Here is a 25,686-nt window from a genome sequence, read left to right as displayed (position 1 = left end):
CGACTGATCCTCCACGGGTGGTCGTACCCAACGACGAGGATCTGAAGTTCGACATCCTCGCGGAGGCGCATGACGCGCCCTCCAGCGGCCACTTGGGCCGCGAGAAGACCTTTCTGTCGGTCTCTCAGTCCTTCTGGTGGACCCACATGTACAAGTGGGTCGCCCGGTACGTCAAGACATGTGAAACATGTCAACGGGTCAAACCCGCAGGGCACTCTTCGGCTCCACTACAGAGCCTGCCCGTACCGGCTGGTTGTTGGAAGTCGATGAGTCTTGACTTCATCTTTGGGCTTCCCGCCGACGGACACGGCAGCACCGGAATTTTGGTGTTCGTGTGTCGGCTGAGCAAGATGGTACATCTTGCTCCAGTTCCCGTCACTGTTACGGGCGAACAAACCGCAAGGTTGTTCGTCGATGGCGTGTTCCGCTATCACGGTCTCCCGGAGACGATTGTCTCGGACCGAGACCCACGGTTCACTACCGCGTTTTGGAAAACGCTGTTCCCTTTACTGGGAACTCGTCTGCAGATGTCCACTGCGGACCATCCGCAGACCGACGGCCAAACAGAGCGCGGCAATCGAGTGCTCGAGGACACTCTGCGCAGTGTGTGCGCGGCAGCACCACGTACGTGGTCGACGCAGCTTCCAGTTGTTGAGTTTGCGCTCAACAACGCGGTGCACGCTTCCACGGGGCTCACGCCGTTCTACTTGAATGGCTTCCGCCACCCCAGAGTGCCTCTCACTCTTCGAGGAGACACTGACTCCTCTATTCTAAGTGGGGGAGAGGCTCGGAAAGCACTTTTTTCCCAGGTCTCGGATGTGAGACCAGTTTCGTTGCGGAAACACGGCAGCAACAAACTGAAGCACCGCTTCATCGGACCTTTTGCAGTCCTGGCCAGACATGGTGCGTCGTACACCATCGACCTTCCAAAGTCAATGACGACGCACCCGACGTTCTATGTCGGACGTCTTAAGCGGTACTTTGACCCGCAGGGGGTTGCTGACTCGCAGTCCCCCCTTGACCCACTCCTCGAAGCGAGGGCCGGTCACAGTCGTCGACGAGGGCGTCGGAGCAGGCATCCAAGCCTCGGTCGGGACGGCAAGGCTGCGGTCAAGACCGTACGCCGGAGGGGCTCCATACGAACGGACCCCGGCGCCATACGCCGAGTACGCTGAGTACGCCGGGTACGCACCATACGCGTACGTCTGGGAGTGTGCCGCAGGCGGCTCCGGACGTGGCAACAAAGCCTCGATCCGTCGAATCATTCGAAAGGCCTCGTCCAGATCGGACGAAGAGGCCCGGCGATCCACCCGCAGGTGCAGGATCGCGACCTCTCGCTCCACCAGGTCCAGGCGACCCGCAAGACGAGCGAGCTCGCCCTGATTCCCGGCCTGGGCGGCAGCATTACCGCCAGTCCCAAGGCCAAGTGCAATCTCAAGCACGAGGACACGTTGACGGAGGCGGTCAACCTCAGGGTCCCGTGTCGGACCCGCAGTCGGAGCACTCGCCCGAGAGTGGCTCTCGGGAGGCGCCGAGTACTCGTACTCGTACGAGGGCACCTCCGCCCCTGCTTGACCGGAATGGAGAAGTCCACTTCCACGTGAAGCGGATCCTCCAGGAGCAACGGTGTCGCGGTAGGCGACAGCTCCTCGTGAAGTGGAGGGGTTATGCCCACTCCGAGAACTCGTGGGAGCCGATTGAACGGCTCCTGATTGACTGCCCGAAGGCTGTCGCAATCTGGGAACAGAAGCGGCGGCAGCTTCATAAGTAGTCCGGGGCTTCTTGCCCGAACGGGGTACGGTCGATGAATACATACCGTACCCGCGCTCATCATGGGCGCTAGAAGCCGCGCGCTTCAGGATGTCCCTTGGCAGCATACGCTTGCTGATCAAGTGGGCAAACCTCACACGAAGATCACGCTGGTCCAGGATGTGGGACAGCTGCTGATCTTCATGGAGTTCCCATAACTCCGTGGGCGAGTACTTGAGAGTCTCCACCCACGCCCAGAACATGTGCTCACAAGAACTTCACGTGGGACAGTTCTCGGGCATAACCCAGGGGTATCCCCAAACAGGATAGAGAACACCCCGGGGTCTCGGGCTTCTTACGACAGGTCGTGAAGTCCTTAAGGGGAATGCGGTGTGGCGCGAGAAGCACACACCGAGCAGCATCCAAGTTGTCGACGAACAACTGTTCTTTCTGAACAAGGGCTCGTTCATAGATGCCCCTAGAAGTGTGGCCGCCCACAAGGCCACGAGGAGCGACGAGGACCTCTAAGAAGAGGTCAGCCCCAGAGCTCTCCTCGGGAGGCCAATACCCTCTTGAGTTGATGGCAGCTCCCTGGCTGACGGGTGCCGCCACCGAACCCCCACGCACACGCTGGGCAGCTTGGAATTCCTCCTGCTGCTGGTCGAGGTCATTCGAGACCTCCCGGGGCTCAACGATAGCACCCTTCTCCTCCTCTTCTTCTTCCTCCTTCTCCTCCTCTTCATCCGAGAAGTCGAAGAGACTCTGATAGGAGCGTCGAGTCTCCTTCTCCTCGCGGAGTGGAGACTTAGAGGATGTACGCTTCTTTGAGGGCTTGGCGCCTTCGGCTTTAGAGGCCTTAGCGCGCAAGACCCTCGGCAAGCAAGAGACGTTTGCGAGGATTCTCTTCCTCATCGCCACCGGCTTTGGGAGCGCCCTTAGCCTTGACAGCCGGACTCTCAGAGCGCACAGAGGCCCTGGGACTGTGATCACCGTGATCACTAGCAAGCGACTGCACGCTGTCATCTTTGTGCTCACTGGGCACTGGGCTGTGCCCTCCCACAGAGCCCGCAGGAGCATCATGAGTGCTCTCGGACTCGGCATCGTCTTCACTGCCCGAGTTGAACTCACGTTCTACGAACCGAGGGTTCGGACGATTGTCTGAAGACGAGGGCGACGGACTGCGGCGCTTGCTTGCGCGCTTGTCCACAGCCGCGTCACCCGAGGAACCGAACGCCTCGAAGGCCACCTGATTAGCCTCCTTGAGTGCAGAGCCTTTGCCGTGAGGCTTAGTGCTCTTGGCTTGCGCCTTACCGGCAGCAGCCATGGAGCGTGTCTTAGCACCGCTCTTTGCAGTGCCACGAGGCATGATAACGATCGAAGTGGAGACCTAGACGAAGAGCGCACAGGTTGCTGCTCGAGGCTCTAACTGTGAAGTAAGCCTCCGCCGCGCTCGCGTGGCCAAGTCGATGGTTTTCGACTTTGAGAATGAGAGTTTGTGACGAACACCTCTTCATTCTGATTGGTCGGTAAACCGAACCTGAGTGGGGGAGGATGTAACGGGGTACGTAGCCCTAAGTGTACCCTGGTTACATGAAGTGTGACACTTCACACTTCAGGAGTATGACACGTCATACTCCGGGATATTTGGTACAAGGTACCAAGGTCGTTCAAAGCCAACCATTGGTTAAATGACATTGCATTTCTATAGGTAACTAATAGTTTGTATTAAACCCAAACTTAACCTACCTTTAAATATACTCAGTTTACAATCTACCTTATTTAGGTCACTTCGCTCTCTTTAATTAAAGAGGGGACCTGTGAACGGCCGTTCACTGAGAGTTTGTATACTCTCGGAAGATAACTTCCTCTAGCGCAAGGTGCTGTATGACCCCGTCACAATCGGGTTCAGCATCGGTGAATAAGGACCGAGACGAAGTAGTTTTGCGTCTAGAAATTCATCCTCTTCAAAGACGCTTTCTGCCCGGCAATGGCACGGCGCGTTGTCGAGCACCAGCACAACATCAGCTAGCGTGAGTCCCGACGCGTCCCGTATGTGGCGCAGAAGCGAGCGAATGAAGTCATTCGTGTTGGCGTGGCGGTTTGAACCGAATTTGGTCTCGTAGTACACTAATCCGTTCTCGCTAATGCAGGCGATGACGTGCATGTTTTGGCCACCGCCAGCAAACACCTTCTTCACTGCACGGCGGCCACGTAGACTGCGCCCACGCGTACGTGTAGACCACAAGTTAAAATTTGTTTCATCCATGTATAAGATGACCTTTCCCATAGCTTGGAACTCCTGTAGCTCAGCAAGATATGTCCGGCGTTTCTGCTTGCTTGTCATAGTGTTCATGTATTGCGGTTCCTTGTGCATTTGCTTCAACGTGAAACATGCTGCGTCAACGTGGTTCTTCACAGTTTGAGGAGCCACGACGACGCCGTGCTCGTGCTCAAGAGCGTCTGCAAGCTGACGCAGCGTGAGGTCGGGGTCATCACCTAGCTTCTTAAGCCAAAACGCTAGACAAGCATCTGTCACCTTGCCTCCCAGCTTGCCGCCTCGCGGATGAGCAAATACCTCCTCTCCACGCGTAACGTGCTTGGCTACCCACGCTTGGCGGTGTTGTACTTAACACCAAGCTCCTCAGCGGTCTCCTCCCACACACCTCACCTCCAGGACTCGAAGCTTGGTCTCCAGCGCGTAGCGCGCGTAGCGGCTTGGTATCTTGGATGTTTTAGCTGCCCCGGAAGTTGCAAAATGGAAAGTGAAAGCCTCAATGGCGCGCAGTGGTGGCGTTTTGGCGCGAACCGGACCTCGCATAATACTAGAGAAGGCAAGATTGGCGCGAAATGAGCGCTTCCTTGGCGCGCTTAGACGTTGAAGATCGCTGGTTTCGTATCCTTTACAACCTGATTCGAGCTCACTATACCTGATTTATCATTTAAAAAGGGTTATCGATGAACTTGCAGTTGCGTTTCACAATTTTGCTTTTGTATTTGATGAATGTAACTTGCTTTTGATCAATTTGGACTGGAAAAGGTGTACACCACAATTAGTCGAGGTAGGGCTAATTAGCGTGGGTGTACTAGGTACCCTAGATTGTCTAAAACCTGTTCATCTAAACAAGATCTAGGACAGCCAGATTCTAAAAGAATGCTATTTAAAAAAAAATCACTCGTTGCTGCGCCCAACTGGGAATCGACAACTGCTCATCACCATCGCGAATGCCTCATAGCAGCCCACACCCATTTTATAATATTATTTAGATCGAAACGCCTGGGTCAACATTCGTGTCACCGCCAAAAAGAAGATTTTTCTAACTGCAAAAACGTATTTTTCAATGGATGAGTATGATGAATTCGTGAGCTGTTGACGAAAAGATTCTCGATCTTTGCCGTTGTTTTGTTTGTTTTCTGTAATCTGGCGTTGTGCTCAGACGCCCCTGAGAAGCATTAAGCTCGGGTATTTGCTCACAAACACAGAAAATGGTAGCAAAAAGTCGCGTATTGTACGCTGTACAGGCAGTTTGTGCGCGAAAAAGAAACGAACAGTTGAGCGCAATCGGTAGACATTAGTCATATAAGCTGATCTGATGCAAGGGGTCTTTATTGTGCCTTTCTACCAAAAGCTCCTTCGATTTAGGGCCCTACGTAGGACCTCCGCTCCTAGGTAGGGTCTCATTAAACCTACCCTGGACTCCAGGGCCTGGAGCCAGTAAAGCTTAGGCAGTAACATAAAATGGGAAGCGCTCCGAAGTACATACTTGTCAGTGAGGCACAACGCTTTCTTCTTGCCTAGGCGCTGTCGTTTTACAGTATGATACTAAGAACTAAGGCACTCTTTGCTGCACCCAACTGGAAAATATGTGACGAGACTGCTGCAACCAACTGAACACAGCTCGCCTAATACGAACCCAGCTCGTGCCAAACAAACCCCCATACTGCTCCCAACTACGCGCCCAACTCAAGAAGCCAGTGCAAAATTGTATACGTCAAACGTGTATAGCCGGAAAGACACACTTAAGAATGTGCGCGCCGTGTCAAAGTCCGAAGCTGAGCGCGTTTGGGGGCGAAGTTAGGGCGTTAGATTTTCATGTCATCCCTTCCAACCAGTACAAACAAAAAAACAACAGCATCACTCTAAGCAAAACAAAGTAGTGGTGTATTGAGCGCTGAGCACCTACAAGTTGTTGTACAACTGGTTTCTTACGCTTCGATAAGCATGCGTATGTAGCGGTATCGCAGAAGCTGTAATGTCTTTTTGTCCAGATACCCAAGTTGCTCAGCACCGCAAAATAGCCCAAACACCAGGAGCACATTCACCCCACAACTGTAACTGTCTGTTTGTACATCTAGTCCAGGATCGTAAATTGTACTGCAATATTCGCTTCTTCTTGGCGCCATCCTTCAGCAGCTCACCCACAGTCCCAACGACCTCGGGTTCCAGAGCTGTTCAATTGTGTGGATACTGCTCAAATGTGTGCTTGTGAAGAGGATGGTTATGCTTCAAGCGTGTCGAAGTTATCCACAGAGAAAATGTAGGTGCCGTAGCATCGACAACTTGCACGCAAGCATTAATCTACGTACACAACACATGTATGCCATTAGACAATCTACCACCCAAATTACACCCAACTGATACAATGGTACCCAGCTGAGACCCAACTTGGGGAAACTACATATATTACACCTGCACATCGCACTCAATAGACCTCGACTGCTGTCGCTTCCTCTCCCCCTGTCCTCGGGCCTTGTACTTACCAGCATAGGTACATACAAATGTCTTGCCGTAGTAAATCCATTCATCCGGAAGAATTGGTTGCTTCGAGCCGGGGTTTGCTCGAATTGTTTTGCTCCGGACCTCGACTTTGTTGTTCGTCCGGACTCTAAAACACTATTTAGTCACAATAAACAAACAATTCATCAGTGGTTATGCCACTTGATATGTGAGTCCTGGCTAGCAACGATAACAAATACAGTCAAGTGTACCTGATACGTTTCCCTCGAGTACTGTTGAAGTTAGCCCTCCAGGTCCTCCCAAGAATCAAATTGAGTGCGCTGAAGGGATGGTGCCTCTGTTGTTTGCGGTGTGGAGACGCTCGAATCCGTGTGTACTGTGCTGGAAGTGGCCGACGACTCCTCAGTTGAATCTATCCACTCCTCATCGCTACACACGATACACTGAGATTCGAAGTGGTCGCTTCGCGGGCTTCCCAAGCCCCCAGCACCGGCTGCATTGACGCGCAGCAGCCCGCGCTAGTGGCTTCCATACTGCTCTCGCTGTCACCCCCCCCCTCACTTTCGGAATGAGTGGTAGCTGACAATGATATACACGTATACATACTTGACGGATATCGAAAATTCTGTCGACCGGGCCTCTTCTGGGGTAGGGGAAAATCTGGTCGCGATTTACGACGAGTTGGGTGCACTACTCACTCCCAAGAACTAAAGGAGGCTGTACATGCCCAAGATTAATTCTTATTTTGACATTTTATGCGGTTAACGCCAGGGCGAGCCCTGCATCAAGTCATTTGAGCTCTGCATACCTATATCACTGGCTCTATCCACATCACCCAGGCATCTTGCGTAGTACCTACGATGGAGGAAATAGCCAGCGAAAATTGGCCATTTGTACTTTATTGTCTACAGCGGCCGCTACGTAAGATCGGAGGCCTTACGTGAGACTTGTGACTGCCAAAGATTAAATTGTACCATCCTTACACCAAATCTTAGGCTTTGCCGTACCCGCGACCAGCCTTTTGAGGTCCGATTGGCCAGCGTTTGAGAAGGCACCAAAAGCTGTACTAGTAATGTCTGTCAACAATGGAGCCATGACAGACCACACTAGGAAATATATCGCACTAATGCCATCACGCGAACGACGTTATATCGACAAACACGATTTTAAGGTTCAAGATACCACGATCTGTAGCTGACACGCAGAACCTACACGGCGCCTCGTATCGTAGTGAATATATGCGTATCTATCGATTGGTCGTGGTGGTGATGGCGCGTAGCTATGCATTCTTAAAGCAATGACTATGCCGACTGTGATGGTGGCCGATTCACTGTAGGGTAATGTGAGCTGTTTTATATGAGCGGCAATCGTGCTAAGAGAGCTCAAACTGATTTAGCCGTACTACGTCATCTTCGTACATGTAATGTAGAGCGCAGATCCTCCGCAAGCTGCTCCACCTTGATCATAACAGCTCGTGTTGAGAAACCCTGGCTTTTTGCTGCGATGCCAGTCAGCGCGCTATGGTTGTTACTTTTGTGTATCACGGTAGTGTTTTCTGTGCGTTTGGCGCCAACAAATTTGTAAGCGGTTTGTATTGAAAAGTTACCCGGAGTAAAGTGAATTCGTGTGCGCACAGACGCACAGAAAACTCAAATGTTTTCATACAAAAAAGGCGTCAGACACCAGCGCATTCAAGAGAGTTAGAGATATGGTTTCGCTACAAGCGACCACCTTATTGTTATTCTCGACTAATTATGACTGTGCCGTTACTGTGTCACGCGCTTCACAGCGGCGACGTGTGTGATTCGGAGGTGCTGCTATCTGTCGGCCAACATAATCTGGTTTTATTATTGTCATTCAGTGAGTCACTCGAATGCAAATTCTCTGTTATTTCAAAACGGTCGGTTAATCGACTCTACGCGCGATACTAGGCTCGCTCTTGATCTGCCCTTGTCCTAGGCTTTACTAATTTTTTGTCTTAGATCTAAAAGCGATACCAGATTTGAGATGGGCTATGAAAACAGTAGGCTGGCGCTGCTGTGCTACACTTTGCATTAAATGCCGTTCCTGGCGCAGATCGTATTTCCGGCACTTTGGTATCGTAAGCCACGGGCTGAATGAGACAATCGTAAAACGTCTCGTTGCTAATAAACTCACAATTCTAAGAAAACGTTTTACGCCGTAAGAAGGATCTCCAGGGTGCTTCCCGCCACAATGCCATCGCGCCCATTTTACTTTTCGCGTGCAAATATACCACAAAGACCTAAAACCAGCCATAGCAAGAAGCTTCAGGTACACAAACTTAATTTCCTATTACTATTATATAATATTTATAATTGTCGCCTAGGCAATCGAGTATCTCAGCGAAGCAGAATATGTGACTGTGACTAGCGACAGCACAAGCACTTCATGTTCATCGATCGACATTGTACCGATGGAAGAAGCAGCGTACAAGCCAAGAAGAAGCTGTTCAGAAGTCACCGAACAAGTGCTTTGTGAGCCCGTTGACTCGTGCCGGACTTAGCATTCGTTATTCGGTTCTTGAGAAGAGGCATGTATTAATTTTTCTTGCTGACATTTATTTACACAATGTTTGCTTGTACAATTAGACTATACGACTGGACTGTCGACATACGAAAAAAATAGGTCGCTGTGTGTTTTAACAGAGTGTTTGCTGTTGATGTTGGCCAAGTGTAACGTTATATCCGTCGATTTATAAAGCGAAACCGCTTGACAATCCGCCGCATTACTCACAAAAGAAGAAAACCTCGAAGCGATATGTACGCAATCGGCATTCCAGCAATTGCTACTATTATCAAATTCCTTTTGCCAACTTGTTAGCTTAACTTGTGCTAAATAGGCTGTGAGGCATGTTTTCACAATCAATTCTACTTACAATTGTGAAGAAGGGCATATTAGCGTGAGAGACGGGTCCCTCCAGGTACGCTGCCGTATGTAATATGGACCAAACGGCAATATACATCGACACGAACGGAAAAACAACAATCGAGTTTGTTAGGGCGCCAACTGTCGCTGTGCTACAAGGTACTATTTTTATTGTAGATTAAAATTTGTGATATTTCTAACTTTTTTCTTTATTATTTTTCTGACAATAGGGAGTGCGGTAAATGGTTTCCGCTCCTCAGTGTTTCTTACTGCTTCAGCAACGGGACACAAACTCCACCCTTTTGTCGTATTTGCCAGTGTCCCTGGTGCACGAGTAGCGACGGCGGTGTGGGATCCTGCGTTTGGTGCAAATGCCGTCGAGCACACGGTGCAGCGCAAGGCCTTCTGTGATGAGCGCGTGATGCTGGAGTGAATCGAGAGAGTACGAACAATCTATTCGATATTTTTTAAACGTTTTTTTTATTACATTATATAATTTTAAACCGTACTGCAGGTGTGGTAACCGGCTGCAGGTTCGCTGGATAGCCTGAAGACGCATAATATGGCGTCTGTACGCTATGTACTTCAACAAGAGTGCTGCACCGAAGTTATGTTTGTGCCTCCAGGCATTACAGGGATCAGTCAACCCGTGGATGTTGCCGTCATGAAAACTAGGATCGAGTGAATTGCGGTAAGTGCTTTAAGTAGCTTTGATTAAAGTGATCTAACTTGCTATCATAATACTTTTCGATCTCTATATCTGCAACATCACATTGAGAATGACTTTCCGAGTACCCCTAAAAAAAGCGCGCGCTGATCTCCCGCATCGTAGCGGATGCGTGAAATGCAATCCCAGAAGAAGTGATTGCCAAGGATTTCGTGAGAGCTGGAATATTCCCCGTCGGAACGCGCGATGCCACCGGTCGTTTCCGTGTCCACGCTGTTGATAACACCGAAGCTCCAGTTGTTTGTGACGAGGAGTAACAAAATTGCATTAATACACCGTGTTTTTTATTTCTTTTAACCTAGTTTCGTAGGAAATACTGCACATTTACACCGTGCTATTTATTTTAGCTTATTTGTATAAAAAATAACAAAGGAAGGGGTGTCATGACAACCAATCTCTGGAGTGTTGTTTTCGCCAGCTATTGTTTTTACGAGCTGTTGCATTGGTGCCGTGTGTCTCACCGAGCCCGTGGCTTACGGTAGTGCCGTCAGTTTAGAAGCAGGGAGTCGCTAGTCCTAGCTACCGCCAGTATTTCTAGGGTAGTTACCGTTACTAGAATTGATATTTAATATGGGACGCATTATTGACACCGATTCGTTAGCTCAGAGGCGGTACATTTGTGCCCAACGACCCACCGAACAATGGCTTCTAACTTTGAAAAAGTTCCATCGTTTGCTCGACTTGACACGAGGGGGGGGGGCATCCACCGAGAAATCTAACTCAAATATCCATATCGTAGTTTTATCGATGGGTTTAAGTGTGTCTATTGCATCATTCCCACGTCAATTTGTTAATTGTGTACTCCAGTTTTGGCTCGTCCAAACTGTTCGCTTCCTCGGCATTGTGTTTGATAGAAATCACCCCTGGTGCTACCTCGTAGAACGTATATGAGGCTGGGCCTGTCGCGTGCACGTTCTGCTCGTGAATCAGAGAGCACACGTGGTTACTGAGCGAGTTTGATACGAAACTCATCTCTCGATCGTATCCCTCATGATAGACCAAAGATATCTTCGAAGCGCGGCCATACAGTAGCTGTTCAGCTCGCGTTTGGAAAGAAATTATACAAGCTAAGCACTCATCCAACGAATTGGCAATCTCTTTCATGTGCTTCTGAGACGACTCGAGTCGTGCTGTTCGCCAACGTAACCGCGTTTCTCTAGAGTAGAAACACCACACCCAATTCTTCGAGCGGACGGGATGATGACGCAGTCGGTAATTCTTTCAGACCGCCTGTACTGCCACCACCCGGTTCGGTTGTGACACCAACTGCAATAGACTCCACTCCACACCGTATCGTGTCACCGACTACTGTGCTCGGTTCTATTTTTTTGTCACCCTCTAGATCCAGAATAGCGCTTCCATCTTGATGTGAATCCATACACACGAGATGTTTCATGTAGCGGCGGTGCTTCTAGTACTCCCGCTCGGTCTTGGCATATACCAGCAAATTTACTTCCACCGAAGCTGACTCTTCTGAAAAGAAGAGAGCTCGCAATCAGAGCATGTCACCTCTTCTCGTAAGTTTTCGATAGCGTGGAACTGGCAGTTGAGTATGCGCACCTCCAAAAAAATCGTTTTCAGAACGCAAAGTTCAGTGAAGTCCTTGTCCACTATCACGCACTGCAACTTGGTCCAACAAGCGTTCTTCTTCTTGAATACTTGGATAGCTGAAAACAGTGTCTCGCTCCGCTCGTTCTGTAAAATAGCGTGCTGCCCGTATTACCTTTACCCGAATACATCATGAGCCATGACCGAAAAAATCTTGTTCTGCACGTTATTGGTACAGTGTGTGGCATCAATCATAAGCACCTCCAGAAATCTGCTAAAAATGCCCGCCATGTGTTTTGTTTACAGCGTGATGCAAGTTGCGATTCTCTATCCACAAACAAATAAAACGCCAGTGACATTGCTCTAAATAAAAAAGCAATTTGTTATAATTCTATGTAAATCGAACCTTTTCTTTGGAGCTCTCCACAATAAACTTGAGGGTCTTCTTTGACTTTGCACCAGCTTTTCGCAGCGAGTCAACCCTCTCTAGCGTTTCATCATTCACTGACATGTGATTAGCCCGACAGTGCTTGTAATATCGTAGACTCAACTTGTGATTGCGTGAGGAGAGTCTTCGTCACGCACACTGCAAATTCAGCAGGCGATTTGCTAACCACTCGTAGACAAGCAATAATTTAACCCCTTCAACCCGATGGCATGTATAAGATGGGTTAGCAAATCCTATGGAAATGATAAGCCTCTGATCTAAGCTGTATATATACAGTCCAGGGATCAGGTTATACTTGGTTTTTGTAAGCGCGTAGTTTTTTTTTGCATGCCGCTGTCACATGCCATACAATGATCGAGTCAATGGGTTGCGCAGTTTCTGTTAAAGACAAAGGCGAGGGACAAGAGCGCAGTCTCTGTCCAACTTTTTGAATAACTAGTTTCTATAGGTCGGACACACAAGCGTCACATCATCTAACATATATCACAGGAATTTTTGAGTGGCCAGCGAGCTTCCCTCATTTCAGAATTTCAACTCCACGAATTCTGAATTCGCGGAGTTGGAGAAAATGGGCGCGACAAACGTCGAGCCGAGCGCATCGTCGAGGGCGGGACGCCAACCTGGCGCTACATGTGGGCCCGGCTGATAGCGAGCGGATGGACACACAAGAAGCCCCCAGCAAGCTGTATCGAGACGAGGTGGAAGTTTATTCCGCCTCGCGGAAAAGCAAGCGGAGTCGAGGGCAAGGACTACTTTTTGGATTTAGATCGCGTGCTCGCGCACTACGCTGCAGGTACGAGGCCTAATGCTTCTGCTATTGCTATATCATCACTAATCAGCATTTGACTTTCCACCTGCAGCACAATCAACGGCAGCTGCCCAAGCGCTGAGCTCTGCGTGTACTGCGAAAGGTGCGAATGATCTTAATTGCCTGCGTTCGTCTATTCTATAGGGAACTATAACTTACGTTTTATGCAGGTCATGTGACTAGAGGCGACGGTGCAGGATTGACAGCCCCAGTTGATGAAAGTGAAGCCCCAAACGTAAACCCCTCTTTGCCGGTTTCCCCTCCCGCTGCTACGCCTAACTTGACTGCTTCCTCGCCTCCAACAAGCCGAGAGGTGAATGCAAGCGATGGTACGTGAGCCACAGGCGGACGTGCCTGATTAGCAACCTAACCACGTGTGTATAATGTGTTGCAGGTGACATCGGATCCGGAAATGGCATATCCAGTGATGACTCTGTGGAGGATGAGCTCAAGTTGGTACTAAGACGCACGCCGCCGAGGCCCACTGCGCCTACAGCTCAAGGGACCTCTCTTTTTGGATCTTCAGACGAAGATGATAGCGGTGGCGAAGCTACTGTGCTCGATGATGACGGCGAAGATCCTGACAGCGCATCAGAAGGTATCCATGTGTTTATCATGTATATAGAACATGCGTGCGCTTACGTTGTATATAATGTGTTGTATTTGATGTGTTATAGCCAGCAGCATCATGTCTACACCTTTGTGCACTCAACCTCGTAGAAAACGGCGTAACTTAAAAATTGGCAAATAGAAAAATTATGGTAGGAGCCCCTAATCAGTATTCAATGTTGAAAAAACTGCAATCAACCTCGTACAAGATTTGCGAGACTGGTTCGCGCCTAAACGATAGGCTCTGCTCGACTCGCGCCAAAGCTACCTGCGTCTTGATGCTCCTTAAATTTCACGGCGAACACACGTCGTCTCTCAATGTTGCTATCGCTATTACACGTTGTGGGCTCGACCCTCACTTGGTTTACGATAAACAGCATGCCCTTCAGGTGCCGGCTAATCGTCGACGTGTCCACCTTAACGCCACAGTCCAGAATCAACATTGTCCTCATAGTGTCCAGCGTGTAGGTACAGTTATCATCCAGGTACTCCTCCAGGAGGACCTTAGCTTCAGGCGTCATCTTGATGTGCTTCGCGCCTCCCCGAGGGAGATTGTCCACCAGTCGCGCAAATCTTGTACGAGGTCGATTGCAGTTTTTTCAACATTGAATACTGATTAGGGGCTCCTACCGTAATTTTCCTATTTGCCAATTTTTAAGTTACGAGTTTGACTGCCGTTTTCTACGAGGTTGAGTGCACAAAGGTGTAGTGATTCGGAGGATGATCTCAATAAAATTGAAGGAGATAACCATGACGACTTCGCTGGTTTTGAATCTGGCAATGAGATCGAGGAGGATGGCATCGTGGACGAAGACGATTCAGACGAAGAAGGTGAAGAGGATGTTGCTGTGATTGGGCGTGGCAGTGATGATGAAGAGGGTGATAGCGAAGAGGAGGACCCCAACTCAGCTGAATCCATTGCGGAGCGCCACTTGGCCGAGTACATTTTAATGTCACTCGGTGGTTCAGACAAGTTTTTGGCTGGCACTGGTATAAGCAAACAAGACTTGGAGAAGCTACGAGAGCATAGCGCCACTGGACGGACGGATCCGGATATGCCTGGTGATCACGAGTTCCTGCAAACACCGTATCAAGCCATGGGGAGGAGAATAGCTATCCTGAGTTAAAGAAGGAGCCATTTGGCCCTACACCAGATGCAATGATGTGCGGAGATCCGCCCCTTGCTCTTTTCTTCTACTTCATGCCAGTGGCACTTTGGCAGTAGATTGCAGTGTGTAGTAACAACTACAAGCACGAGCAGCTCGAGGCACGCGTGGAAGCATATATTGAGCGCCGGAAGAACATGCAGCGACGTCGACCTGAGGACAAGATGAAGGTGTGACCATGGAGCGTGCTATCCATTCCGCCAAGCAAGTGGATGAGTGGCGAAACCACTCGGGACAACTGAAGCGCGTGCAATGTAACTGCAAAGTGTGTTCCTGGCTACGGTCAGACGGAACGCGTGGCGGAACGACGACATACTTCTGCGATGCATGCTTTAGCAGGCTGCCTGTGTATCTGTGCATGAAGCCGAAACACACCATGGATGAATAACTGCGTAGCTGCTGGGATATATGGTACAACAAGTTCAAGAATGGCACCGATATTCCGGACAGCCTCCAGGGCAAGATACGACTACTACGGCAGTCGCCCGCTAAACGACGCCGCGCCTAGTCGGAAGAAGAGAAACTCTAAATTGAGCATGCAAATGTAGCTTCTGGTTTTCGAGTCTAATCGATGAATACCAGCATTGCCTTTCCAATTGATCTCTAGTTTTATGGGGTTTGAAAAGACGCATCCCGTACCTCGACTCTCTGTATTTGACTTGAGTATTGACCTGATCTGCATCGTCTGGATCACTGCTATTGTCGATTTTTGACAAAGTTATCGAGATTCTACAGCGGCACGCTCAGGTTCTGTACTCATGTAGCGAGGTGAAACGCATGATGATCGCACAAGAGCAGTGCACATACAGCGTAACAACGTTGTACTTCCTCCGTCCGAAAATATAAGACCAGCGCCACACATAACACTGTCCGAAAATATAAGACTAAGTTCGGTTCGTATCAGCCGAACTTAGCAGATTTATTGCCTTCTGATAGATTCTGTCACTACAAGCTAGGGACTGCGGGAGAAGACCACGGCTATCCGTCAACGTGGCTTTCGAAAGATGGGGGATGGCGTACTTGTTGCTTCCGTCAACGTCCATAGAAGCCATCAGCACAGATTGTAGAGAAACGAAAACTCTATCTAGAGCGCTGTAATGAAGCTGCTTGAAGGCTTCGTCGACATTGTTGACCAGATCTTCGATAGTTTTAGCCTTCTTCTTGTGCTGGAGCGACTGTATGGAGCTAAAAAAGCCGAGGTCGAGAGCATTAAAATCCGGTGAATTAGCAGGTTGTGGCTGAAGGCGCATCCTCCACCCGCCCTCCGCACATGCCGCAAGTACAGCAGGATCATCCGCAGCCACATGGGGTTTTGCGTTGTCGTGCTGCAAGATGACTCGCTTGCCCGAAGGCCAAAGGGCCTTAATGCAAGGAATGACCGACCGGCAAAGACACTGCCGATAGATGTCACGAGTCACTGCGTATGTCTTCAGTTCCAACGTCCCCGCAGGCCGATTCTTGCTTGAACGCTCGGCCGGTTCGTAGATAGCAAATGGCCACAAGCCAATTTTCCCATCCCACACTTTATGTTGCCTAGGATCCCAACGTGGGCGAGCCACAGCAACAAGAAACATCACTTTAACAATATAATTCTTGTTCTTGACCGTCGTATGGGGATCCTCCTCGTGTTCAGCCAAATAGAAGCGCTGCTTCTCCTTAGCTAGGTAAAACCACTTTTCATCCAGGTGCACATACTCCATCATATTGTCGATCTGCAGCCCATGTCTTCCCGTCTTCTGAACAAATCCAGAGGCAAACCGAACTCGAGCAACTCTCTGCTCGTCACTTAGCATCGGTTTCAGGCATGCTGTGTGGCATCTGAACACCCCCGAGAGAAAATAGTCATGCAGAGTAGATTTAGACATACCGAGGGAGTCAGCTAAAGTACGAATGTTGGTTCTGTCTTCAAGCGGCGTAAGTGCGATGGCGTGGTTGAGGTCGAGGCGGAACTCCTCCGTTAGCCTTGACTTGCGGCCGCTTTTCCCCTTTCTGCCGCTGGAGTAGTTGATAGATTTGCCTTCATGAATATCCTGGGCCACTCGCTGCCACAGCCGCGCGATCTGGCGCTCGCTACAGCTAAAACGGACTGCACAGGCGGCGAACTCTGCTTTGGGCGGCTGCAAGTTTACGCTTCAGCGCAGAAGAGCTGCGACGACTTGAGCACGCTCTTCTGACGTGAGGTTCTTCCTTTTACAGCGCGCGCCGTCGGTGTTAGAGCTCATCTGGACTTGTTGCGAAGAATAAAAGAAAAAATGAAGAATGTGGCCGTTTTGGAACGACCATAGCTCGTCAACCACTCATTCAAAATGCGAGCGAAAAGCACCAGAAGAACCGCCGTGCTTTGACGCATGTTTTAGACCAATCAGACACCAATAAAACGCGCTTTTGACGCTAAAACGATTTTAACTCTAAAACATGCCTTATATTTTCGGACGGAGGAAGTATGTACTACGTTTAATGCATGTTGTACAGCGTACTGGATCCCCATCAGCAGCGTCTACGCCCCTCGCCTATTCATTTACAATCTCGCCCAACCCTTGGGGTATACAGAATTCTATATAATATTACGCTGTATATACAGATTCACGTCACCCTCAAAATCCTCCGGTTTGAAGGGGTTAAGCAAAAGAAAATATCATAACATAACAAACACATTTGCGACCAGCCATAACCGAATGTGTCACCGACCAAGACCACGAGCGGATATGATCAACGACGAAATCACATGTACAACACCTGCGTCGGGCAACCTTTCGAGGTCGCTTTCCTTTGCCGCGGGATCTGAGCTGTCCGCCGTGCGTACAAATTATCGTCTTCGCGTAGACTTCCCACTCGTCTGGGATGCTCTCGGATGAGGACTTCACGGCCGCCTTGATCTCCTTGTCTCGCTCCGAAAAGTTGGTAGAGCGCGTGTGAAGTACCTACACGAACCCAATAAAAAGTCGCTTAATACACATATTTTACATGTGTGGCCTAAGTAGTCTTACCTGGAGCGTTTCCTTCTGGTACTGGCCCAAGTACTCGTGGAACGCTTCCCACAACTCGAGCTCCGCCTTCGCTAAGTCGGGGCACGTCACAGAATAGCCTTTTCCCGCACAGCGATCGCTTGGTCTGCCCCCGAAGTGTAACTTGGACTGGTGTCGTCGAGCCGACATACCAACTCGCGTCTGATTCGATGCGACCTCCGCCTTCGTCGGTCACGTCGTGTGAGGGCCGTTTTCTCGGCGTACCTCGTGGCCGCTCCATAGCTGAAGTTGCTCTTTGAATGAGTGGAGGGAAAAATCTTGTATACCTGTACAGTATGTATACCGTTTTAGCCGTACACGGGAAGGATAGGGTTAGGAGCGCACTAAGAAAAAAATATTTTCTAGCCCGGCTGAGTTGTCAATACTCACTCTCCTTATATAGAGTAAGTGTTCGCGCAACATGCATGATTACCTTGGCTAATATTTAACCGTACTTAGCTGAGGTGGACAACCACGCACGAAATATATAAATATAAATCGCGGTTTTCATAAATTGAGAATTATGAAGTTCTGCGTCACGTAGAGTTTGTAGGACCCCTTTTTGTTTTGAATAACGTTAGGCCTAATAAATTACCAGGTTTTAATTCATGGAAAAATCGTACCTCCTGTCAGATTCTTCCTAAGCTCTGAAATAAACTTAAGAAAACTAAATCGTTTTGTATTTCTTATAGACTTTGATTTAACCCTTTCGTGGTAGAAGGGTGTATTTTGCGCCCTCTTAGATGTTTAACACAATACGGTCGAAATCACAGTCGCAAAAGGACGCATAATGCGCCCTTTAATCATTTCGTATCTCTTGTTTTGTGAAATTACTTCCGACCAATCATATGTCTAAACACATCGGCGATTTATACATTTTTCATGTTTGAACTTATCTGCCACGTATTTTACCTCGACGCGTAGCCGACGTCACACAATGGTTCATAAACAGTGGGGCTGGTCGATCCCACAAGCCCACTACCATCAATTATTTGCCATACAGAAACTAAGATACTTACTCCCTATGCTACTACTCTACAAAATCTAAGACACGGACTTCCAATAACCATTTGCGCTTTGTTCAACATGCAGACACGGTTCATGGACTGGGAAGACAAAGCCCTCGTTCAAATTGCCTTGCACTTCGAGCGAGAAGGCTTGCGCATTAGGTGAAAATATATAAAGAAGCGGCTAGCGAGGACAAGGAGATCGGCACGCGAGCTGAAGATGAGACTGGCTAGTCTCAAGCGGACTTATGGGAAAACCTTGGCAGCTTTTCCACCTTGTTTCGTCAGAGGGGCAACACCAAGGCGCATTTTGGCTCATTCTCGCGGCTTTCGACCAGCGCGTGATGCAACGCTTCCTTCTTCCAGATTATATGGTGGTCTACTAACTCAAGCGGACGCTACACGTGCAATAAATACTAGTTTTGGTTATGTTAGAGCGCGTGACGTTCGTCAAAGAGCTGGACGTACGTGTGACAGTGCTGGCAAAGTACTGCCGGATGGATTAGCTACAATGATCATAGTACTGGCTCCTGTGACAGACAACGACGTGTTTCTAGATATCGGAGCATGTTTAGGAAATATTCAAGCGCTTATGGCACTGATGACAATTTGCCGCTCCTGCACATCAGTATTGAAGTGCGAAGCGAGCTATGCTCACTTGGTCAACACTGCGTTCAAGATCACCTCAATGCTTATCTCCATCTTCAGAAGCTGAAAATGAAGTCCGCTGATGCGAGAGATGTTTCTATTGCATCGCAAGCTGTCACAAGCAAAGCTACGATAGTATTCACCAGCATATTTCTTTTCGAGGAGGACGACAAGCTCGCTGTTGCCCGTGAACTGAGCGAAATGTACAATGCTCGGGCGGTTGTCACCACCTCATTATTTTGCCCAAGACATCGAGCGAGCTGTTCGAATCCATTCTGCTCCAACTGGCAATTAGTGCGCGATGCGCGAGTGGGTTGTGGCTGGAAATCGACGTTTCCATACTGTATTTCTATAAGCGTGCTTTGTAGTCAACTAAACATAAAGATCATTTCTATTATCGCAGCTTTGTTTGTCTTAGCTTCGTCATTATCACTCTGAAGCTTCATGCACGAGGTGGCCGCAGCCGTCGGTCTAGCATGTTCTCTATCATGCTAACCACGTTTCCGCTCAACCACTAGCATGTGAAAGACGGGTGTAGCCACGTTGCACACTCGTGTGCAACGTCGTCGCTGTACGACACCGGGATGGAGCACCAGACTATTGACATTATGTATCTTTCCGGCTAACTCGGACACAGACACCAACCCAGTATATTTGATGCAATTGCAGCTTGAGAGTCGACAACGGCCCGCACCCACCCGGACCTGATCCCATATTCATACGCGCTAGGATAGCACCATCCATCTCCAACCTCCACGCGACCAGCTCCATTTGATGCCGGCATACTCACAAGGCCAATACACACTTTCTTGTAGATCTGAGCGGTCGCAGCGTGCTGTCACAGTCCACACACACCAAGCCCACGTGACGATCGATTCACCAACTTGCTACAGCTGGTTTAATAATCGCGATGTTGTCGGACTACACGTTGCTCCACGATTTCCTCGACAGCACTCGCTCCGACCCCCGCTTCATCCAGCTGTGCACTAGCACGCCTCTTGGCCAATTTTGATAGCCGCCGGATAATCCCATTAGGCGTGAGCAAATCGGCCCCCAAATAGTACCGATGATATTCATCCCCACATGTCTAATTAATGTAAGGACATGTTCACGCTTTTGCAGCATCGGAGTGGACGACTCGGCAGAGGCAGACGTGATGTAGTGCAGTAATTGACAGCCTCAGTCGGGTATCGACCCTCCCAGTGGCATACAAAACAACGTTTTCGCTTTCGATTCTTCTCATCAAACATTTGTTTTGATGCAGCCGATGAACACCTCAATCCCACCGCCCCTTGACTCCATTCAGGCGTCGGCGTCAGACCGCCCCGAATCGGCTGTGTATGTGCATTTCCTCCACACCCATACATCATGCTTCCTTCACTTGGAGCATTTCTCCAAGGACCGTTATGGAGCTCACCAACCAATTCTGTCACGAACGTCCGATGCGGATCACACGTTGCCACTCCAGCCTGTGCCAGTCGCCGCGCTAAAAACGCGTTTGAGCGGGCGACGTCTATCAGCGCAAGCGCAAGCTTTTTGTGCCAACGCTTGAAAGAGTGACCGTCTGCTGTTGAGAAGCGCGCTCGAATTTGATCCAAACGATCAGCACCTTGCATATTGGCGTTGTACGCAGCAATACATGTGGGGGCATAGAAAGCCCGTGTTTCATTTCCTATCAACCTCTCCACGGTTGTCGTTGACGATGCATCAGCGTTTGATATCATATTCACTATGCTCCCGTCGCACCACGAAGCGGATACTAGGCTGTAGTCAATCGAAACGGCCTGGTGTAAATCTCCACGCGAGCAGGCATCATCTTTGTGGAGCATCGTGTGACTGGAAATATGTTTGCTATTTAATTGGATAGTCCCGCGACCGTCCAGGCCTTATAGCCTCAGTTCTTGTAGGAGTTGGACAGACGTGTAATAATTGTCTGTGTTGATGACGCTATTGCTCCCGAAAAATGGTCGAGCGGCTTCTAACACGTTGCCGAATTTTCGACACTTTATTGAGCTCTTCGCGCAATGCCAGTGTCTCATTTTGTTTGACAACACCAGCAAGTCGATCAGCTATATCACTACGGCTGCAATGAAGCTTGTAGTTCAAAGCTATCCAATTGGTTGAACAGCATACCATGTATAATCGGAAGTGGCATTTCCCCGTTGGCTTCATGGCGTTGTACACTTTGAGGCGGCGTCCGAGTCGAGACCGACAAGCGACACTCGCTTCGTCAACAGCCAAGTCCCTTCCAACATCCACGTACTGCCCACCAGTGATTTTCAGCAAATTTAGCAACGGACGGATGCGTGCTGCCGCATCTGTCTCCAGTCTTGACGGTGCAGAGCTGAAACAAAGACACCGGCGCAGCAGTTTGAGGCGCGTAAGAGTCATGACACCATCTAGCGAAGTAGACTTTCCACCAAATATCAGATCCTCAGGCTGCGGTTCCCAATAATTCGAGTATTCTCCCTTGTCATTCGGTGCCATGAAGAACATGATACCCGGAAACGCCATTAACCCGGGTAGTGTGAATGATGTTGATGTTCGTACGCCCTTCATAACAGCGTAGCGGTTTGTCTCGTGGATTACCTGACGCCAGAAGTATAATGGCAAATAGGCGAAAAAGCTTGAGCTAGCCGAGTGTTTAAACAGGTGTTGATACTCGGGATGGATTCGAGTTCTTGTGGAGCCATCTAGATGCTTCTGCAATTATCCGGGTGCTTCAGCTTCGCCCGACGGGAGAAAGCGCATGCTTTTGATAGTTTCCACCTCCTCCAGGCTGGTCGGCAGAAACTTGCTTGGATCAAATTCTTCAAACACATCGGTCTCGATAAGCTCAGATGCGTCATTTACCTCGATTTCGTTTTCCGCATCGGGAGCAACAAGTATCTGCCAGTCTGGATAACTCTTTTGACGCGTGACAGCATCGTAGTTGTCAATTCCCTTCTGAATAACACCCAGAGTCACATGCTCCACTGCGCTCTGAAACTGGCTGTCCAGCCACCTGACTTGGAGCAGGTTAGCATACTTTCGATAATGCATTTGTCGATACACTCTGCCAATCACGTATCATGTTCCCACAGGGCGATACACCTTCGCTTTCATCCAAGATTCTTTTTTCCGGTGAATACGCCACAAGTTTGTCAACATATTCATCCCGGAGAAGAGAGGGCGCCGGATTCTCATTCAATACGCCACTCGGTGACCGAAACAACGGCGGCGACGTTATCCGTGCTGTCGGTAGAAGATTGTGCTGCACAGGTATGCTAGGCAAGCTGCTGATACTTAGGTGAGTTTGAGACACCACATCGTCTTCTTCGTCAGACGTCACAAGTCGGTCGCAATGCCAGTTGCCACGCGATAACACTTCACCGGTTGTATTTCCACCGTAACTAGTAGCTCCAGTGTCACCGATCATCTCACGGTTTCTTAGATATTCCCTTTGGCTCCCGCCTGAATCAATCCGTGAATATTGCCAAACTGAACGCCACGATCGGCACCAGAACCCACTTCAGCAACAGCGGCGTCTCCAGCGCTACTGGCCACCCCACTATCAGTACATTGTGACGGCGCTACACGTATACACACATGGCTTAGCATCAGTATGTAAGGAGGCGCGATCACGCACGGGTGCAGCACGACAACAGAGTGACGAAGAACGGAGTGGCGTGCGCGAAGGCAGGCAGCTGCCGGATCACTGTAGGACGAACAATGAAGAGAAAGACGACAGCTGGTTGAAGTACCGCGGGCCAGACCCGGGATCTGTTGGGCCGACACAATGGTGTACGACCAACGGAAGACAGAGAACGGAATCTGGTGCGGAGAAGACAGTACGAAATCTGCGGCGTAGACCAGAGGACGAATTCTGCGGTGAAGAGCGCGGAACGAGAAACAGTTGCGGCGACGGGGGCCGAGTGCCCAGTAGCCGACCAGACGAAACGAGCGCCAGTGAGCGACTTGACCCGTGAGTCAAACGCGCATTGGACCAGACGAACGCCAGCAAGCAGCTCGACCCGTGTGTCGAGTGCGAGTTGGACCAGACGAGCGCCAGCGAGCGACTTGGCCCGTGAGCCGAGCGTGGGTTGGACCAGACGAGCGAACGGACGGACTTGATGTACCGCGGCAACAGAGTTTGGTGAGTGAGCGGCAAAAGGAGCTGTGTATCCCCTGTGAACGGCGCATATAGCGGTACCTCGAGGGTGCGCCGAGGTTGAGTGTCTAGTAGCAGGACAACTGGTCATTCGGGCGCAACGGCGTCAACAGACTGAGTCGTAGGACATTAGGTAAGACGATTGCAATTGATTGAGTAGTTGAAACGAAATAAAGTAGGTGTTCCTGTCTAAGAGACAGACACCGGCGCGGAGCACGAATAGACTCCGTCGGCCATCCGGACTTTGGACGTAATCAGCGCTGGGCGACCAACCCCGGCGTGCAGGGGAGCCGAAGACACGTTACATGGTGGTCATACAGGGGCTTTAAGCAAAAGAGAACGACTTACACGACGCTTGACACTTACGAGATCGGCCGGCCTTACGAGACCGACGACTCGGATAAGTTACGAACGGGTTACGGATCGCTGTACTACGATTCACTATAGTGACCAATGAGGGGAAAACGACGAACGGCAGTGGCCAGCAGCATGACCACGCGGTCTAGACGCGGTACGGGCCACACAGTGACGACGCAGGAGGCGACGAGGAGAGCTCCGGCGGCTCAAACGACGGACGCGGCGGCGGATGCAGGGACAGTAGGGAGTGCTCGACAAGCACCCGCAGCTGAGACGGCGACGAGAGGCAGCGGTGACGCAGCACGCTTAGCCACTTTGAACAGGATGATCACGACGGTAGCTAGGTTGGAGTCACGGGTAGCAGGGATGGAGACCGCTCGGGCAGCGTCACGACCAGTATCCATGCCATCGACCGGACCCACCAATACGCTGCGATCAATTGATACGAGGATCGTACCGCCGCATACAGGTTCCTCGGCGTCCTCGAGGCCATCGTCGGGTAGAGCAACGAGGAACAGGGCGAACTCGACACCAGCACGCACGAGCCGGAGGGCACCAGCACCCGATGGAAGTGGAGGTGGCGATAGCAGTGACGACAGTGACGACAGCGACGACAGCGACGACAGCAGTAGCAGTGACGATAGCGACGATAGTAGCAGCGATGACGCCGATGCTGGCAACGGTGGACGACGACGGCGACGGAATCGACGCAGGAATCAACCACGACGCAGGCGCCAGCACCGGAAGAATGTGAAAGACTTGGAGTTGACGGCGTATAAGCCATCGCCGACGATCTCCGTCTCGACATGGATCGCCAGGGTGGATTTAGCGGTAGAAGGAGCGAAGATCTCTGGACGAGGCGACTGGACGGACAAGGAGCTCTACTTCATCGTTGGCAACAAGTTGCAGGACAACGCGGCAAGTTGGTGGGTTCAAATGAACCAGGAGCTCCGAGACGAAGACAAGACCTGGACCCACTTGAAAGCGGCGCTGATGCGGAGGTACGGTGAGCGGCCGGACCAGGCAATGGCTGAATGGCGTGTGTACCAGAGGATGATGTGGCCGGGAGAGACGTTTGCGGATTTTGCTGCCGGATTGCGGGCAGTCACGGGCCAGAACCACGTCAGTGAACATAACCTACTGGCACAGTTCTATCGCAATCCGGACAAGACGACGAGGATGTTAGTGAAGCAGGAACCGGCGCCTACAACGCTGGAGCAGGCAGTGGACAAGGCGACGGCTATCGACGACCCGATCGAGAACGTAGCGCGCGGGATGGTAAACATTAGCCAGCCCTGGGCGACGGCAACGAACGCGTTTGCGGTGCCTATGGACGGTACGACGGGGAGAGTTGCGATTATTCCAGGCGTTGGCACGGGAGCGGTATCGATGGCGGAGATGTTAGCAGCACAGACGGGTACGGAAGGTTCTGAAACGGCAGGTATTGGCAGCCGTCAACGCGCAATCAGACGAGGACCCGAAGTGATGATCGCTCAAGCGGGAAGCGGAACGGCGGATACAGCAGTAAGAAGGCGAAGGTCGGGCTGTTGCAGGTGGCGACCGAGTCGGGTGAAGAGTCAGAACCCGAGGAAGCAGCACCGTCCCCGAAGCAGAAGAAACGGAAGGTCTCAGTGCGGCAAGCGACCGGCAGGGATCGGCCGACGACAGTAAACAGTGACGAGCGACGAAATTGGGAGCCCATCAGGTGCTTTGCCTGTGGTGGCGAGGGCCACATGGCACGGGAATGTACGAACGCAGAAGCAAAGGCTCGTAACGACGCGTATCTAGCGACCCGCGCCGAAGCGGAAGCCAAGAAGGCGGAAAACAAGAAACGGGCGTAGTC

General features: G+C 50.4%; 2 protein-coding genes across 2 annotated transcripts; both read left to right on the top strand.

Annotated features, from left to right (window-relative positions):
* Positions 1–3,893: 3,893 nt before the first annotated feature.
* Positions 3,894–4,451, top strand: PITG_11709 (uncharacterized protein; the record flags this gene model as incomplete). The annotated part of the gene is made up of 4 exons (XM_002901189.1): positions 3,894–4,004; positions 4,055–4,226; positions 4,271–4,337; positions 4,433–4,451. The coding sequence occupies 4 exons, from the start codon at positions 3,894–3,896 to the stop codon at positions 4,449–4,451; spliced, it is 369 nt and encodes a 122-aa protein (XP_002901235.1).
* An 8,272-nt stretch (positions 4,452–12,723) lies between these two features.
* PITG_11708 (uncharacterized protein) lies at positions 12,724–14,637 on the top strand (the record flags this gene model as incomplete). The annotated part of the gene is made up of 4 exons (XM_002901188.1): positions 12,724–12,886; positions 13,072–13,230; positions 13,296–13,533; positions 14,220–14,637. 4 exons carry the CDS (start codon positions 12,724–12,726, stop codon positions 14,635–14,637), a joined length of 978 nt encoding a protein of 325 aa, XP_002901234.1.
* Between the last annotated feature and the right edge of the window lie 11,049 nt (positions 14,638–25,686).

The sequence above is a fragment of the Phytophthora infestans genome, genomic scaffold, assembly GCF_000142945.1.
Source record: "Phytophthora infestans T30-4 supercont1.22 genomic scaffold, whole genome shotgun sequence".
NCBI lineage: Eukaryota > Oomycota > Peronosporomycetes > Peronosporales > Peronosporaceae > Phytophthora > Phytophthora infestans.
The sequence above is the reverse complement of the archived record's forward strand: the minus strand, read 5'-3'. Positions and strand labels throughout refer to the sequence as shown.